This window comes from Microcaecilia unicolor, chromosome 9, assembly GCF_901765095.1.
Source record: "Microcaecilia unicolor chromosome 9, aMicUni1.1, whole genome shotgun sequence".
NCBI lineage: Eukaryota > Metazoa > Chordata > Amphibia > Gymnophiona > Siphonopidae > Microcaecilia > Microcaecilia unicolor.
In genome coordinates this window covers 224670016-224684113 of record NC_044039.1, presented here as the reverse complement: position 1 = coordinate 224684113, position 14098 = coordinate 224670016, and the positions used below count along the sequence as shown (strand labels likewise).

The 14098-nt window shown below is 49.6% G+C and overlaps 1 protein-coding gene across 1 annotated transcript in view; it reads right to left on the bottom strand.

The window, feature by feature from the left end:
* Positions 1-7423: 7423 nt before the first annotated feature.
* Positions 7424-14098, bottom strand: part of TMED10 (transmembrane p24 trafficking protein 10) — a 28783-nt gene continuing 22108 nt past the window's right edge. The window contains exon 5 of the mRNA XM_030214138.1: positions 7424-8278. Coding sequence (XP_030069998.1) covers positions 8157-8278 — 122 coding nt within the window. The 3' untranslated portion in view covers positions 7424-8156. The remainder of the gene's footprint in view (positions 8279-14098) is intronic.

The following is a 14098-nucleotide window of genomic DNA, read 5'->3' as shown; positions in this document are numbered from 1 at the left end:
TCTGATTTCAAAGTGCTTACATATAATGTCAAAGGGCTTAATTCTCCATACAAGCGCCACGCCCTTCAGCGTGAGCTACGCTTAATGTGCCCGAAGGTGGTGTTTTTACAGGAAACGCACATGTTACCAAAGCATGAGGGCTTATTGGCTTCCAAAATGTATCCGGGAGTATACTGTGCCTCTGATGTTAAAGGGGGGAAAAAAAGAGGAGTTGCTATCCTGTTTCATAGGGATGTTCACATACAGGTTCTCCATATGAAGAGAGACACAGCGGGGCGTTTCCTCTTTCTGCATGTGCAGCTTGAGAGGGAGGAGTTTACTTTGGCCAATATTTACGCCCCTAATGAACACCAGGAAAGGTTTTTTTAAGTACCTTCACAGGGAATTGCAACTTTTCTCCCGGGGGAGGGTGTTCATGGCGGGAGACTTCAATGCAACCATGCAACCTGGACTGGATAGGTCGGCTCCTCCTGCTAAAGCTGATTATAACATTTCACGGGCTTTACGGAATTTAGTAGAAGAAATGGGTCTGTGTGACTGGTGGCGACTATGTCACCCGAGAGGCAGAGACTACACTTTTTATTCTCAAGCACACCTGTCTTACTCTAGAATAGATTATGTATTCCTAGACAAGACTCTTTCGGACGGGGGAGGGGAATCCGCCATTGGCCATATTACAATTTCAGACCATGCCCCGGCATGGGTTGTCGTTCCCTCATTAGAGGGGGAGCGAAGAGACCTCAGGTGGTCATTTAACAATTGCTTATTGCAGGATCCTCAGATTGTGGCGGGTTTCCTTCCGGTCTTGAAGGAGTACTTTGAGATCAATATGGACTCAGGGCCATCCTTGAGCACGGTATGGGATGCTTTTAAAACGGTGGCACGAGGACATTTTATTAAGTGTGCTAGTCACAAAAACAGGACTCACAGAGAGCGCCTGCTGAAATGTATGGCGCAAATTGGAGACCTAGAAATAAAATACAGGGCATCTGGTCGGGTGGCAGACTACCGCAAGCTGCAAGATGTGAGATTGGAATTGACTGCGTTACATGAGGACAGCTTGAAGTTTGTTCATGCACGATTGAAACAGGTGTACTATGAAGGGACTAACAAGCCAGGGAGGTTATTGGCTCGGAAATTAAGAAAGCTGAGAGCTGATAGACACATTGTGCGTGTGAAAGATGTGAATGGGAAAATGTTGTATAAATCTGCTCAAATTAGAGAGCGGTTTGCTCAGTTCTTTGAGTCTCTATACAGGGAGGATGCTGCCGTGCAGGTTGGGGGGATAGACCAATACTTAGCTGATAGAGGGCTGGCTGAGCTATCTGAAAAGCAGAAAAGAGAACTGGATGAGCCAGTGCAATTAAAAGAAGTGCTGCAGGTTATTAAGGCCTTGCCGACGGGCAAGGCGCCAGGCCTGGACGGCTTTACTAATGAGTTTTTCAAGAAGTTTGCGCGAGAACTGGCGCCTTGCTTGACATTGGTTATCAATTCGGTTAGAGACGGGCAGGCATTGCCAAGAACTATGTTAGATGCCTGGGTGGCGGTAATACCTAAGCCTCAGAAGGATGGCGCGGACTGTGCATCCTATCGTCCCATATCAATTTTGAACACGGATGTAAAAATCTTGGCTAAGGTGCTTGCTAATCGTTTAGGGGGGTTGTTGCCTACCTTGATCCACCCGGACCAGGTGGGATTCGTGCCGAAGAGACAGGCCATGGACAACGTGCGTCGAACCCTGGACTTGATGCACTGGGCTCGGTCGCGGGCCTGTCCGTTGGTCCTGTTGGGACTGGACGCGGAGAAGGCCTTCGATCGAGTCCACTGGGGGTTCCTGGATAGGGTGCTGCACAGATTTGGTATAGGGCCCTTATTTAGATCTTGGATCCAATCACTTTACACTCAACCACAGGCGTGTGTTAGGGTCAACGGTGGGAACTCGGGTGCGTTTTTGCTGGGGAGGGGCACCCGACAGGGATGTCCGCTGTCTCCATTGCTATTTGCCTTGACAATGGAGCCACTGGCGGCAGCCATCCGAGAGAACGTGAACATAACCGGGGTTGAGGTGAGGGGACAGGAATATAAAATCGCGTTATTTGCGGATGACGTGTTATTGTCTCTAACTAATCCGTTAACCTCATTGCCTAATCTATTAAAGGAAATAGAGGACTATTCGCGAGTCTCAGGATATAAGCTTAATGCCAATAAGTCAGAAGGTATGGCGGTGGGAGTGCCGTTAAGAGTGTCTGAAACGCTGCAAGCGTCATTTGTTTTTAAGTGGTCAACCAGATCCATACAATATCTAGGGGTGCAGATTCCTGCGGTACAGTCGGAGTTATTTTCTGTTAACTACCCGGTACTACAGAAGGCGATTTACAGTGATTTGGATAGATGGGCTCATATGGGACTGTCTTGGTTGGGCCGGATAGCGGCGATCAAAATGAACATCCTACCTCGGCTAATGTACCTTTTTCAGGTCCTCCCCTTGAGGGTGCCCCGGTCTTATTTGTCTAGTTTGCAAGATCGCCTGTTGCGCTTTATATGGAATCAGAAGAGGCCCCGTCTGGCACGGGCTATCTTGTATCGGAGTAAAAATCAAGGCGGCCTCTCAGTGCCGAATTTGTGTTGGTACTACTGGGCTGCTCAGGCTAGGTCGGCGGTAGAGTGGTTCAGGGGGGAGGACCATAAGCTCTGGGTGCATTTGGAACAATCCATGGTGGGGTCCCGCAAACTGGGCAATTTAATGTGGCTACCCAATAAATATAGAGGGCGGGTTGAGCGGTTTCCTCCGACTGTGCAGGCCACTTTTTATTATTGGGATCGTATGTTTATTGAACGGCAACCACCTGTCTCGGGTCTGGCACCTATAGCTAACAACCCGTTGTTCGGACCGAGCATTGGGAACCCTGTCCTAGAGCGCTGGGCGGAAGCCGGATTGGACATGATGGGCCAGTTGCATGTAGGAGAAGACGTGATTTCCTTTGAAACCCTGAAGGAAGACTTTCGGTTGCGGCAAAGTGATTACTATGTGTACTTTCAACTGAGACATTTCTTGAAAGGGCATGATTATGTAGCTTGTCTTAAGAGGGAAACGCACCCAATGGAAGAAGTGTGTGTGCAATATCATAGTACAAGGGGTATGATCACCTTTCTATATGCGGCTTTGGTCGCCCACCAAAAGCCTTCACTGCTACATAGGAGAAGGTGGGAGCAGGAATTAGGTTTTACTTTAACGGAAGAAAAATGGTTACAGCTGGAAAGGGGGGCTATGCGCTCAGCGAGGTCAGTGTCCATGAAAGAGAATGCAATTAAAGTTTTCTTTCGCTGGTACCTCACTCCGGCGCGTTTGCACCATATGTTTGCGCAGGTTACCGAACAGTGTTGGAGGAAGTGTGGGGCTGTGGGTACAATGGGCCACATATGGTGGACATGTCCTAAGGCAAAAGCGTACTGGAAGGCGGTGCAGGCGCGCCTTCAAAAATGGGTTGGTAGACCTGTACGGTGGCATCCACTAATATTTATATTGGGTCAGCGACCAGAAGGTCTCAGAGAACATGAATGGCTTCTGACAAGGGGAGCCTTACAGACAGCAAGAGTGAATCTGGCTCAGAGTTGGAAGTCGCCTTTGGTGCCACCACTGATACGCTGGCTTACCAAATTGCGATATGTGTGTGAGATGGAGAGATTGACTGCAGTTAAATCTAAGGTCTTGCCTAGGTGGGAGAGAATATGGCTACCATTCCTGAATGCCAAGTAGGGGGAACGTCACTGGACCGACTATAGGTGGGAGTATTACAGTATGGTATGGGGGGAGGGAGGGGGGGCGGGGGGTTATGGGGGGGGGGTTAGGTCGGGAGGGAGTAGTTTCTGTATAAACATGAAAAAGTTGAAGTTACTTGAGGATCTCAGTTAGAATTGATACGAATTGAGATCACTGTTTATTTCTGTATCAATATTACCGTTACAATTTGGAAATGTTATCCGATGTTTATATTTTGTCCTGTATCTAAATCAGTACAATAAAGACTTCTAAAAATTAAAAAAAAAAAAAAAAATATGGTAACCGCAACACTGGGAAACCAGAGAGAAAAATAATCCTGGAATATAGAGCAAGCAGCCTCAAACCATTTGTGCTAATGGAGTGCATAAATGCGTTCTTCTGTTCTCATTGTTGTATAATTCGTTGTAGATTTAAATTACGGACTGCCACACATAACACCGAGCCCTGCGTGGAGCACTACACATAACACAGAGCACTGCGATCTGAAGGAGCAGGCTGCAATACAGAAAACAACTCTGGCGCTGACAAAAAACATGCTGCAGCCTCTCCTGCATAATGGAGCTCTCTACATCCAAATAAAAACACTTCGCGTCGTGGGAAACAAACAAAATGGGCACCGCACTCGCAGAATTCACGGGAGCGGCATCCGGAGGTGCACCTGACCCGTCCAGAACTGCTACAGCAGACCGCGACGGCAAGGAACTCTGGGCTGACAACTGAAGCCCCGAAAACGGCGAAAGAGAAGGTCCCGACGCACCCCCCAGCGGTGTACAATATTTACAAGAGCTGGAAGAGGAGATCCCCCGACGCTGGCATACAGCGTAGCGTCTCAGCTTCTCGGACATGACGGTAATGCGCATGCACGCGCGTACCTGATTCGCGCCAAAATCTTTTTTTTTTTTTTTTTTTTTGAAGCCCTGTTCCGCCGAACAAACCGCTAAAATTAAAACTGACCAACAAAAACAGAAGGAAGAGCAATAACCAGCCAAGAAAACTCCTCCAAATTACTGCTGCCTCTTTTTTTTTTTCTTTTTTTTTTTAACAGCTAGATAATATAGACACCCAAAACAGCAACCAGAGCTGCCTGCTCGTTAAAGTAATGGGGAAAAACACAGAGCTGCCTGCTCGTGATTTAGCTTGCTCTTTAAAATGCTTATAAGTTTTAACTTTCTATAGTGGCTGCCTCTCCCAAAGACATACACCTTTCTAAACAAAGGGTAGTCCTTCCCAGCCACGTATGGGAGATGGGGAGGAAGGGGGGAGGGACTCGGGGACACCCGAGTTTAACACCCCCAGAGGCTGTAAAGAAAGGAAACAAGAAAGGAAAAGAAATCCCTGCCTGACCAGCGTCTAACAGAGAATTCCTAGGCACAGAAGAAGAGGTAGCATTATTAACCACTAAAAGATAAAGAGAGAGACTAATGGGCTCGCTTCCTACCTGCTGGGAGACTGAGAAAATACTGAGGCTAAGGTCACATGGCCAGGGCTCCTATTGGCTCTCTAGAGTCAGAGTTTTTTCTCAGTCTCCACCTGCTGGTAGGCGAGCACAACCCATCAGTCCAATCCTGGTCCGGTCCGGAGGGACGCTAAGGAATGTTGCTTTTGCATGGACCTTATGTGCTGCTTGTTCAAGGACTGTACTTTGATGGTCTGTAGCCACAGCAGCCTTGTCATGGGCATTAATGGACACCAAGTGGTACATCAAACACTACTTCCAACATTGTTGCTCTACTGCAGAGTGGCTATTCTTCCATGAACTGACAAGCCACTGACCACTCCACATGCTCATATGCCTACTGTTTGTGTTAAAGCATGCTTACGTGACTGTTACTGCATTGCTTTATCTTGTATTAGTGAATGTTTTTTGTTATTATGGACATTATTGCTGGGTTGGCTATCATGTTGTGTTATAGGTGAATACACACTACTGTTAATTTTTAGCTAGTATTTCAAGCTGTTCAGCCCCTTTGAAATGGGTGGGGGGGATAATGTAAGGATGACACCCCCTATATAGCACTACAGAGTCTGGCTAATGAAAACTTCCTTGCAAGATTGCACTATAGACATGGTGTAAGGTCGTAATGACTTGGCAGAAAATTCCCCTGCCAACTTGGCTGATGCAATAGCTGGGCAGCTTTATTGAAACAATGAGTTCATGGTCAAGCTGACCCTCCAGAATGATGTGATAAACAGTTGGGGTCACTTTCACTCAAGAACTGATATAGGAAGCCTCTTGGAAAATAAGAAGTTATCTGACGATCTGGTGATACAATGGCCAGATGACAACTGAACTTCCAGTTCCGAGCTGCCATGCCACAGAATATGTCCAGCTCGTTAAACCACAGCATCTTCCCCAAGACAGACCCTCCACAGCGTGCCAGAGCCGGTGGTGGGAGGCAGGGATAGTGCTGGGCAGACTTATAGGGTCTGTGCCGGGGATAGGGCTGGCCAGACTTATACGGTCTGTGCCCTGAAGAGGACAGTACAAATAAAAAAGTAGCACATATGAATTTATCTTCTTGGGCAGACTGGATGGACTGTGCAGGTCTTTTTCTGCCGTCATCTACTATGTTACTATGTTTATGTTTACACCAGCACCAAGTCCTCAGAGAAAGCAGCACATCATCTCCTGCCAGCTTCCCCATCATCAGGTGGATCCTGCTCTGGTAGTGCTAGGGAAGACGGATGGCCCAAACAATTATTAGGCAACCCAGGAGCTCCCTCTCACTACTTAAAACCAAAAAGCTTGGTTAACAAGCAGTTCCCCCAGTCTAATAGCAAAATGAAAGGCAGGGTGTGGAAAGAATTGATTAATTTTTCAGAAAAAGACTAAAAGAAATGAAAGATGTCTACCTAAACATGGTAGGGACTTGGACTCCTCCAGGTTTCCCCAAGGAAAACAGCTCCTGCCAGGACTTCCTTCCAAACAGGCACACTCAGCTGGGTCCTGGAGATCTTTCCCCGACTAGCCAGCTGCTACACAAAATGCCCATCACCATCTGCTGAAGACAGAATAGGGCAGACCTCACAGTCAATGTGTCGCTACCTCTATCCTCTGGCTAAGGGGCACAAGTGGATGAAAAGGAGTAGCAGTTCATTTTGAAAGTACTTGAGATCCCACTTTGTTCTATCAAGGACCAATACTAAGGAACCCCCTCCCTTTTTATTTAAGAAATGAAGACTCATTTCATAGCTTCAAAGCAAGTGAGATTTTTTTTTTCTTCCAGTCTGTTTATGGTGGATCCTGGGGGACCAAAGGGTCTTGCCCTTATCTTGCTACTGCCATTTTATTTATTTTTTTTATTACATTTGTACCCTGCGCTTTCCCACTCATGGCAGGCTCAATGCGGCTTACATGGGGCAATGGAGGGTTAAGTGACTTGCCCAGAGTCACAAGGAGCTGCCTGTGCCGGGAATCGAACTCAGTTCCTCAGTTCCCCAGGACCAAAGTCCACCACCCTAACCATCTTTATTCTTAGTTTTAATTGGTTTGTATTTTCCTTTTCATAATTAGTTGCTGTATACCACTGACAATTGGTCTTTCAAAAGGCAATTTTAGCAAATGTAAATAAACTAAATTACTTTCCTCATTCTCAAACTCAATATAATGAAAATGGTTCAAAGTAAAGTCCAAGGGGAAAATCTCTTTTTACAAAATTTATTTGAAGAACAGTTGACCAATGTAATTCCAATACTTACAGCTTTATATGGATGATTGTGAATGTAACCATTTGTCAGAAAGCAGAGGAAACCATGTGGCCATCTCTTATTCTTCTATACCAGAGTATAGAAGCTGAAAAGTGCACATTATATCCTGTTTCATAAAAGATGCACTCACTGATGCTGTATGACTACTACCTAAACATCAGAGTAAGAGAGCTATTGCCTCCAGAAGAGGTGTATACATCTCCCCCCCCCCCCACCAAAAAAAATAAAAACAAATGTCTTATCCTTTATTTAGCAGTACCGCTTCTGACCCCAGAGTACCTGAGTGGAACTCAGAAGTTTTTATAAAACATGAAAGAAAAAATGGCCAGTAGCAGGTTAAGATGCCCAAATTCTCAGCAGGGTCAGGGGGACAGGTCCACTGAGTAGCGAGGTGTCAGTGGAGGGAACAGGTGAGGCAGAAAGGAGGGTTATTATAACTCACCATGGGTACCCTGCAGATTAAGGAGATAAAATGTGGGCTGAACAAATTGTACACCCATCTCCAAATAACTACCAAACTAACCGACTTCCCTTCAAAACTTACAACACAGCAGCTACCCAAACTGTTCTTCCTCTCCCCCACCCCCATCAGGAGCTTCTTAGGCAAGTTGTACTGTGACTGGGCTCCAGCCCTCTCGGTCCCTTTGTTGTCTATGTTCTGGTCCAATCACTCAATGAGTTTCTTTGCCTGGAAGAAGCGACGGAGGTAGAAGACCTGCCACGTAGCCAGTCCAATCAGGCAGCACATGGAGAAGATACTGAAGTACAGAACTCTCACATTTGTTGACTCTGAAAAAAAGAGTATTTAATTGTAGCATTTAAAAATATTTCATCAGTTCAAAGTGAAATACAAAACACGATAAAATGCAAGGCAGTTCGAAAAAAACAAGAACCAAAAACCAAAACCTCCGATATGTATATTCAAAATCAACACCAACCTCCATTACACCAGTTCAAACAAGATTTTAAACCCTATGAAACAGGGGAATACTTAATGTACCCAACTCACCTTGAGGAACTGAAAAAGGTGTAAGCTAAACCCAAATATCTAATCAAAAATACTAAACTACGTAACTAACAAGTCAAACAATTCCACTTCACTTTTTCTATGATGTTACTAAAGAGCAACACAAATCCTGCCTACTTTAGTAGTCCTGTACCATCAAATTACTTGTTTGAAGCATTTCACCCAAGACGTATAAGAAAATAGGCAACAATAATTATAGCGGTAAAAATATTTGAACATTACAGAATAGAGCATGGTATGCTCCTTAACATGTCTACGTAATACACATTAAAACACGGACATAGGAGCCAACTTAAGCCCAGTGGAAATAACCGTTCCGGTAAGTGAATGATACATACCTGTAGCAGGTGTTCTCCGAGGACAGCAGGCTGATTGTTCTCACGACTGGGTGACGTCCGCGGCAGCCCCCACCAACCGGAAGAAGCTTTGCGGGCGGTCCGCACGCAGGGCACGCCCACCGCGCATGCGCGGCCGTCTTCCCGCCCATGCGCGACCGTTCCCGCCAGTTGAATGACAAGCAAAAAGATGAAAACGCAACTCCAAAGGGGAGGAGGGAGGGTAGGTGAGAACAATCAGCCTGCTGTCCTCGGAGAACACCTGCTACAGGTATGTATCATTCACTTTCTCCGAGGACAAGCAGGCTGCTTGTTCTCACGACTGGGGTATCCCTAGCTCTCAGGCTCACTCAAAACAAGAACCCAGGTCAATTGAACCTCGCAACGGCGAGGGTACTACTACTACTACTTAACATTTCTAGAGCGCTACTAGGGTTACGCAGCGCTGTACAAATTAAACAAAGAAGGACGGTCCCTGCTCAAAGGAGCTTACAATCTAAAGAACGAAATGTCAAGTTGGGGCAGTCTAGATTTCCTGAGTAGAGGTGTAGTGGTTAGGTGCCGAAGGCGACATTGAAGAGGTGGGCTTTAAGCAGTGATTTGAAGATGGGCAGGGTGGGGGGCCTGGTGTATGGGCTCGGGGAGTTTGTTCAACAGAAAATTGACCTACGAAGAACAACTAACTGAGAGTGCAGCCTGACCAGAATAAATTCGGGTCCTGGAGGGTGGAGTTGGATTTACACCCCAAACAGATTCTGCAGCACCGACTGCCCGAACCGACTGTCGCGTCGGGTATCCTGCTGGAGGCAGTAATGTGATGTGAATGTGTGGACAGATGACCACGTTGCAGCCTTGCAAATCTCTTCAATAGTGGCTGACTTCAAGTGGGCCACTGACGCTGCCATGGCTCTAACACTATGAGCCGTGACATGACCCTCAAGAGCCAGCCCAGCCTGGGCGTAAGTGAAGGAAATGCAATCTGCTAGCCAATTGGAGATGGTGCGTTTCCCGACAGCGACCCCTAGCCTGTTAGGGTCGAAAGAAACAAACAATTGGGCGGACTGTCTGTGGGGCTGTGTCCGCTCCAAGTAGAAGGCCAATGCTCTCTTGCAGTCCAATGTGTGCAACTGACGTTCAGCAGGGCGGGTATGCGGCCTGGGGAAAAATGTTGGCAAGACAATTGACTGGTTAAGATGGAACTCCGACACCACCTTCGGCAGGAACTTTGGGTGGGTGCGGAGCACTACTCTGTTGTGATGAAATTTGGTATATGGAGCATGAGCTACTAGGGCTTGAAGCTCACTGACCCTACGAGCTGAAGTAACTGCCACCAAGAAAATGACCTTCCAGGTCAAGTACTTCAGATGGCAGGTATTCAGTGGCTCAAAAGGAGGTTTCATCAGCTGGGTGAGGACGACGTTGAGATCCCATGACACCGTAGGAGGCTTGATAGGGGGCTTTGACAAGAGCAAGCCTCTCATGAATCGAACTACTAAAGGCTCTCCAGAGATGGCTTTACCTTCCACACGATAATGGTAAGCACTAATCGCACTAAGGTGATTCCTTACTGAGTTGGTCTTGAGGCCAGACTCTGATAAGTGCAGAAGGTATTCAAGCAGGTTCTGTGCAGGGCAAGAACGAGGTTCTAGGGCCTTGCTCTCACACCAAACGACAAACCTCCTCCACTTGAAAAAGTAACTCTTTTTAGTGGAATCCTTCCTAGAGGCAAGCAAGACACGGGAGACACCCTCAGACAGACCCAACGCAGTGAAGTCTACGCCCTCAACATCCAGGCCGTGAGAGCCAGGGACTGAAGGTTGGGGTGCAGCAACGCTCCGTCGTTCTGCGAGATGAGAGTCGGAAAACACTCCAATCTCCACGGTTCTTCTGAGGACAACTCCAGAAGAAGAGGGAACCAGATCTGACGGGGCCAAAAGGGCGCTATCAGAATCATGGTGCCGTGGTCTTGCTTGAGCTTCAGTAAGGTCTTCCCCACCAAAGGTATGGGAGGTTAAGCATACAGGAGGCCGGTCCCCCAATGGAGGAGAAAGGCATCCGACGCCAGTCTGCCGTGGGCCTGTAGTCTGGAACAGAACAGAGGCAGCTTGTGGTTGGTCTGAGAGGCGAAAAGGTCCACCGAGGGGGTGCCCCACTCTCGGAAGATCTTGCGTACCACTCTGGAATGAAGCGACCACTCGTGCGGTTGCATGACTCTGCTCAGTCTGTCGGCCAGACTGTTGTTTACACCTGCCAGGTATGTGGCTTGGAGGAGCATGCCGAACTGGCAAGCCCAACGCCACATGCCGACGGCTTCCTGACACAAGGGGCAAGATCCGGTGCCCCCCTGCTTGTTGGTGTAATACATTGCAACCTGATTTTCCGAATTTGAACAATTTGGTAGGACAGCCGATCTCTGAAAGCCTTCAGTGCGTTCCAGATCGCTCGGAGCTCCAGGAGGTTGATCTGCAGATCCTTTTCCTGGAGGGACCACAGACCCTGGGTGTGAAGCCCATCGACATGAGCTCCCCACCCCAGGCGAGATGCATCCGTCGTCAGCACTTTCGTGGGCTGCGGAATTTGGAATGGACGTCCCAGGGTCAAATTGGTCCGGATGGTCCACCAGAGCAGTGAAGTGCGGCAACTGGTGGAGAGGCGGATGACATCTTCTAGATTCCCGGTGGCTTGAAACCACTGGGAAGCTAGGGTCCATTGAGCAGATCTCATGTGAAGACGAGCCATGGGAGTCACATGAACTGTGGAGGCCATATGACCCAGAAGTCTCAACATCTGCCGAGCTGTGACCTGCTGAGATGCTCTGGTCTGCGAAGCCAGGGACAGGAGGTTGTTGGCCCTCGCTTCGGGAAGGAAGGCCTGAGCCGTCTGGGTATTCAGCAGAGCTCCTATGAATTCCAGAGACTGTGTTGGCTGGAGATGGGACTTTGGGTAATTTATCACAAACCCCAGCAGCTCCAGAAGTTGAATAGTGCACTGCATAGACCGGAGGGCTCCTGCCTCCGAGGTGCTCTTGACCAGCCAATCATCGAGATATGGGAACACGTGCACTCCCAGCTTGCGTAGGTACGCCGCTACCACCACGAGACACTTTGTAAACACTCGTGGGGCAGAGGCGAGCCCAAGGGGCAGCACACAAGACTGAAAGTGCCGTGCGCCCAGGCGGAATCTGAGATACTGTCTGTGAGCTGGCAGTATCGGGATGTGAGTGTATGCGTCCTTTAAATCCAGGGAACATAGCCAATCGTTTTTCTGAATCATTGGCAGAAGGGTGCCCAAGGAAAGCATCCTGAACTTTTCTTTGACCAGGAATTTGTTCAGGCCTCTCAGGTCTAGGATGGGACGCATCCCCCCTGTTTTCTTTTCCACAAGGAAGTACCTGGAATAGAATCCCTGCACTTCTTGCCCGGGTGGTACGGGCTCGACCGCATTGGCGCTGAGAAGGGCGGAGAGTTCCTCTGCAAGTACCTGCTTCTGATGGGAGCTGAAGGATTGAGCTCCCAGAGGACAATTTGGTGGCAGGGAGGACAAATTCAGGGCGTATCCGCACCGCACTATTTGGAGAACCCACTGGTCGGAGGTTATGAGAGGCCACCTTTGGTGAAAAAATTTTAACCTCCCTCCGACCGGCAGATCGTCCGGTACGGCACTTTGAGGGCGGCTATGTTCCCATGGATCCAGTCAAAAGCCCGTCCCCGGCTTTTGCTGTGGAGGCGCAGGGGGCTGCTTAGGCGCACGCTGTTGACGAGAACGAGCGCGCTGGGGCTGTCCCTGTGCCTGACGAGGCCTTCGGGCCGGCTGGGTGTACCTACGCTTTGCAAAAGAATAGGGCACAGCCTGCCGGGCCCGGGAGAAACATCCACCTGCTGAGGTGGATGCTGAAGGCGCCCGGTGGGAGAGCTTGTCGAGGGCGGTTTCCCGCTGATGCAGTTGGTCCACCAGCTGCTCGACCTTCTCACCAAAAATATTATCCCCCGGCAAGGGACGTCGGCCAGTCTCTGCTGGGTGCGGTTGTCCAGGTCAGAGGCACGCAGCCATGAGAGCCTGCGCATCACTATACCTTGGGCCGCAGCACGAGATGCCACGTCACAGGTGTCATAGATACCCCTGGACAGGAACTTTCTGCACGCCTTCAGCTGCCTGACCACCTCCTGATAAGGCCTGGACTGCTCCGGCGGGAGCTTATCGACCAGGTCCGCCAGTTGCTTCACATTGTTCCGCATGTGGATGCTCGTATAGAGCTGGTATGACTGGATGCGGGTCACGAGCATGGAGGATTGATAGGCCTTCCTCCCAAACGAGTCCAGAGTGCGAGACTCCCGCCCCGGGGGCGCCGAGGCGGTATCCCTCGAACTCCGTGCCCTCTTGAGAGCAGAATCCACGACCGCCGAGTCATGGGGCAATTGGGGCCGCATTAACTCTGGGTCCGAGTGGATTCTGTACTGGGACTCTGCTTTCTTGGGAATGATGGGATTAGATAGCGGTCTCATCCAGTTCCGAAGCAGTGTCTCCTTGAGGACATTGTGCAACGGCACCGTGGAGGACTCTCTAGGTGGTGATGGATAGTCGAGGACCTCGAGCATCTCAGCCCTCGGCTCATCCACAGAGACCACGGGGAAGGGAATGCAAATAGACATATCCCTTACAAAGGAGGCAAAAGAGAGACTCTCAGGAGGCGAGAGCTTCCTCTCTGGTGAAGGCGTGGGGTCCGAGGGAAGACCCGCAGACTCCTCTGAGGAGAAATATCTGGGGTCCTCCTCTTCCCCCCACGAGGCCTCTTCCTCGGTATCGGACATAAGCTCATGTAGCTGAGTCCTTAACCGGGCCCGGCTCGACATCGAGGCACCGAGGCCTCGGTGTCGTCGAGCGGTGGACTCCCGCGCCGGCGGGGACGAAGCTCCCTCCATCGATGTCGACGGGGACTCCACCTGCGTGGCGGTCGAGACCGGCGCCGCAAGCGGCGGCGGTATCGACGGCCTCGGCACCAGGCTAGAGCTCGCCGGCACCACAGTCAACGGCGCCGAGGGCGCAAGCACCCCCGGCGCCGGCACAGCCTGGCGCATCAGCCCTTCCAGGATCCCCGGAAGGATGGCTCGGAGGCACTCGTCCAGGCCCGCTGCCGGGAAAGACGGGGGGGCCGGTAGAGGTGTCGGTGCCGGAAGCTGCTCGGGTCCAGGAGACTGCACCGAAGTGCTGGGACCCTGACGCGTCGGTACCTCCACAACCGAAGGGGAT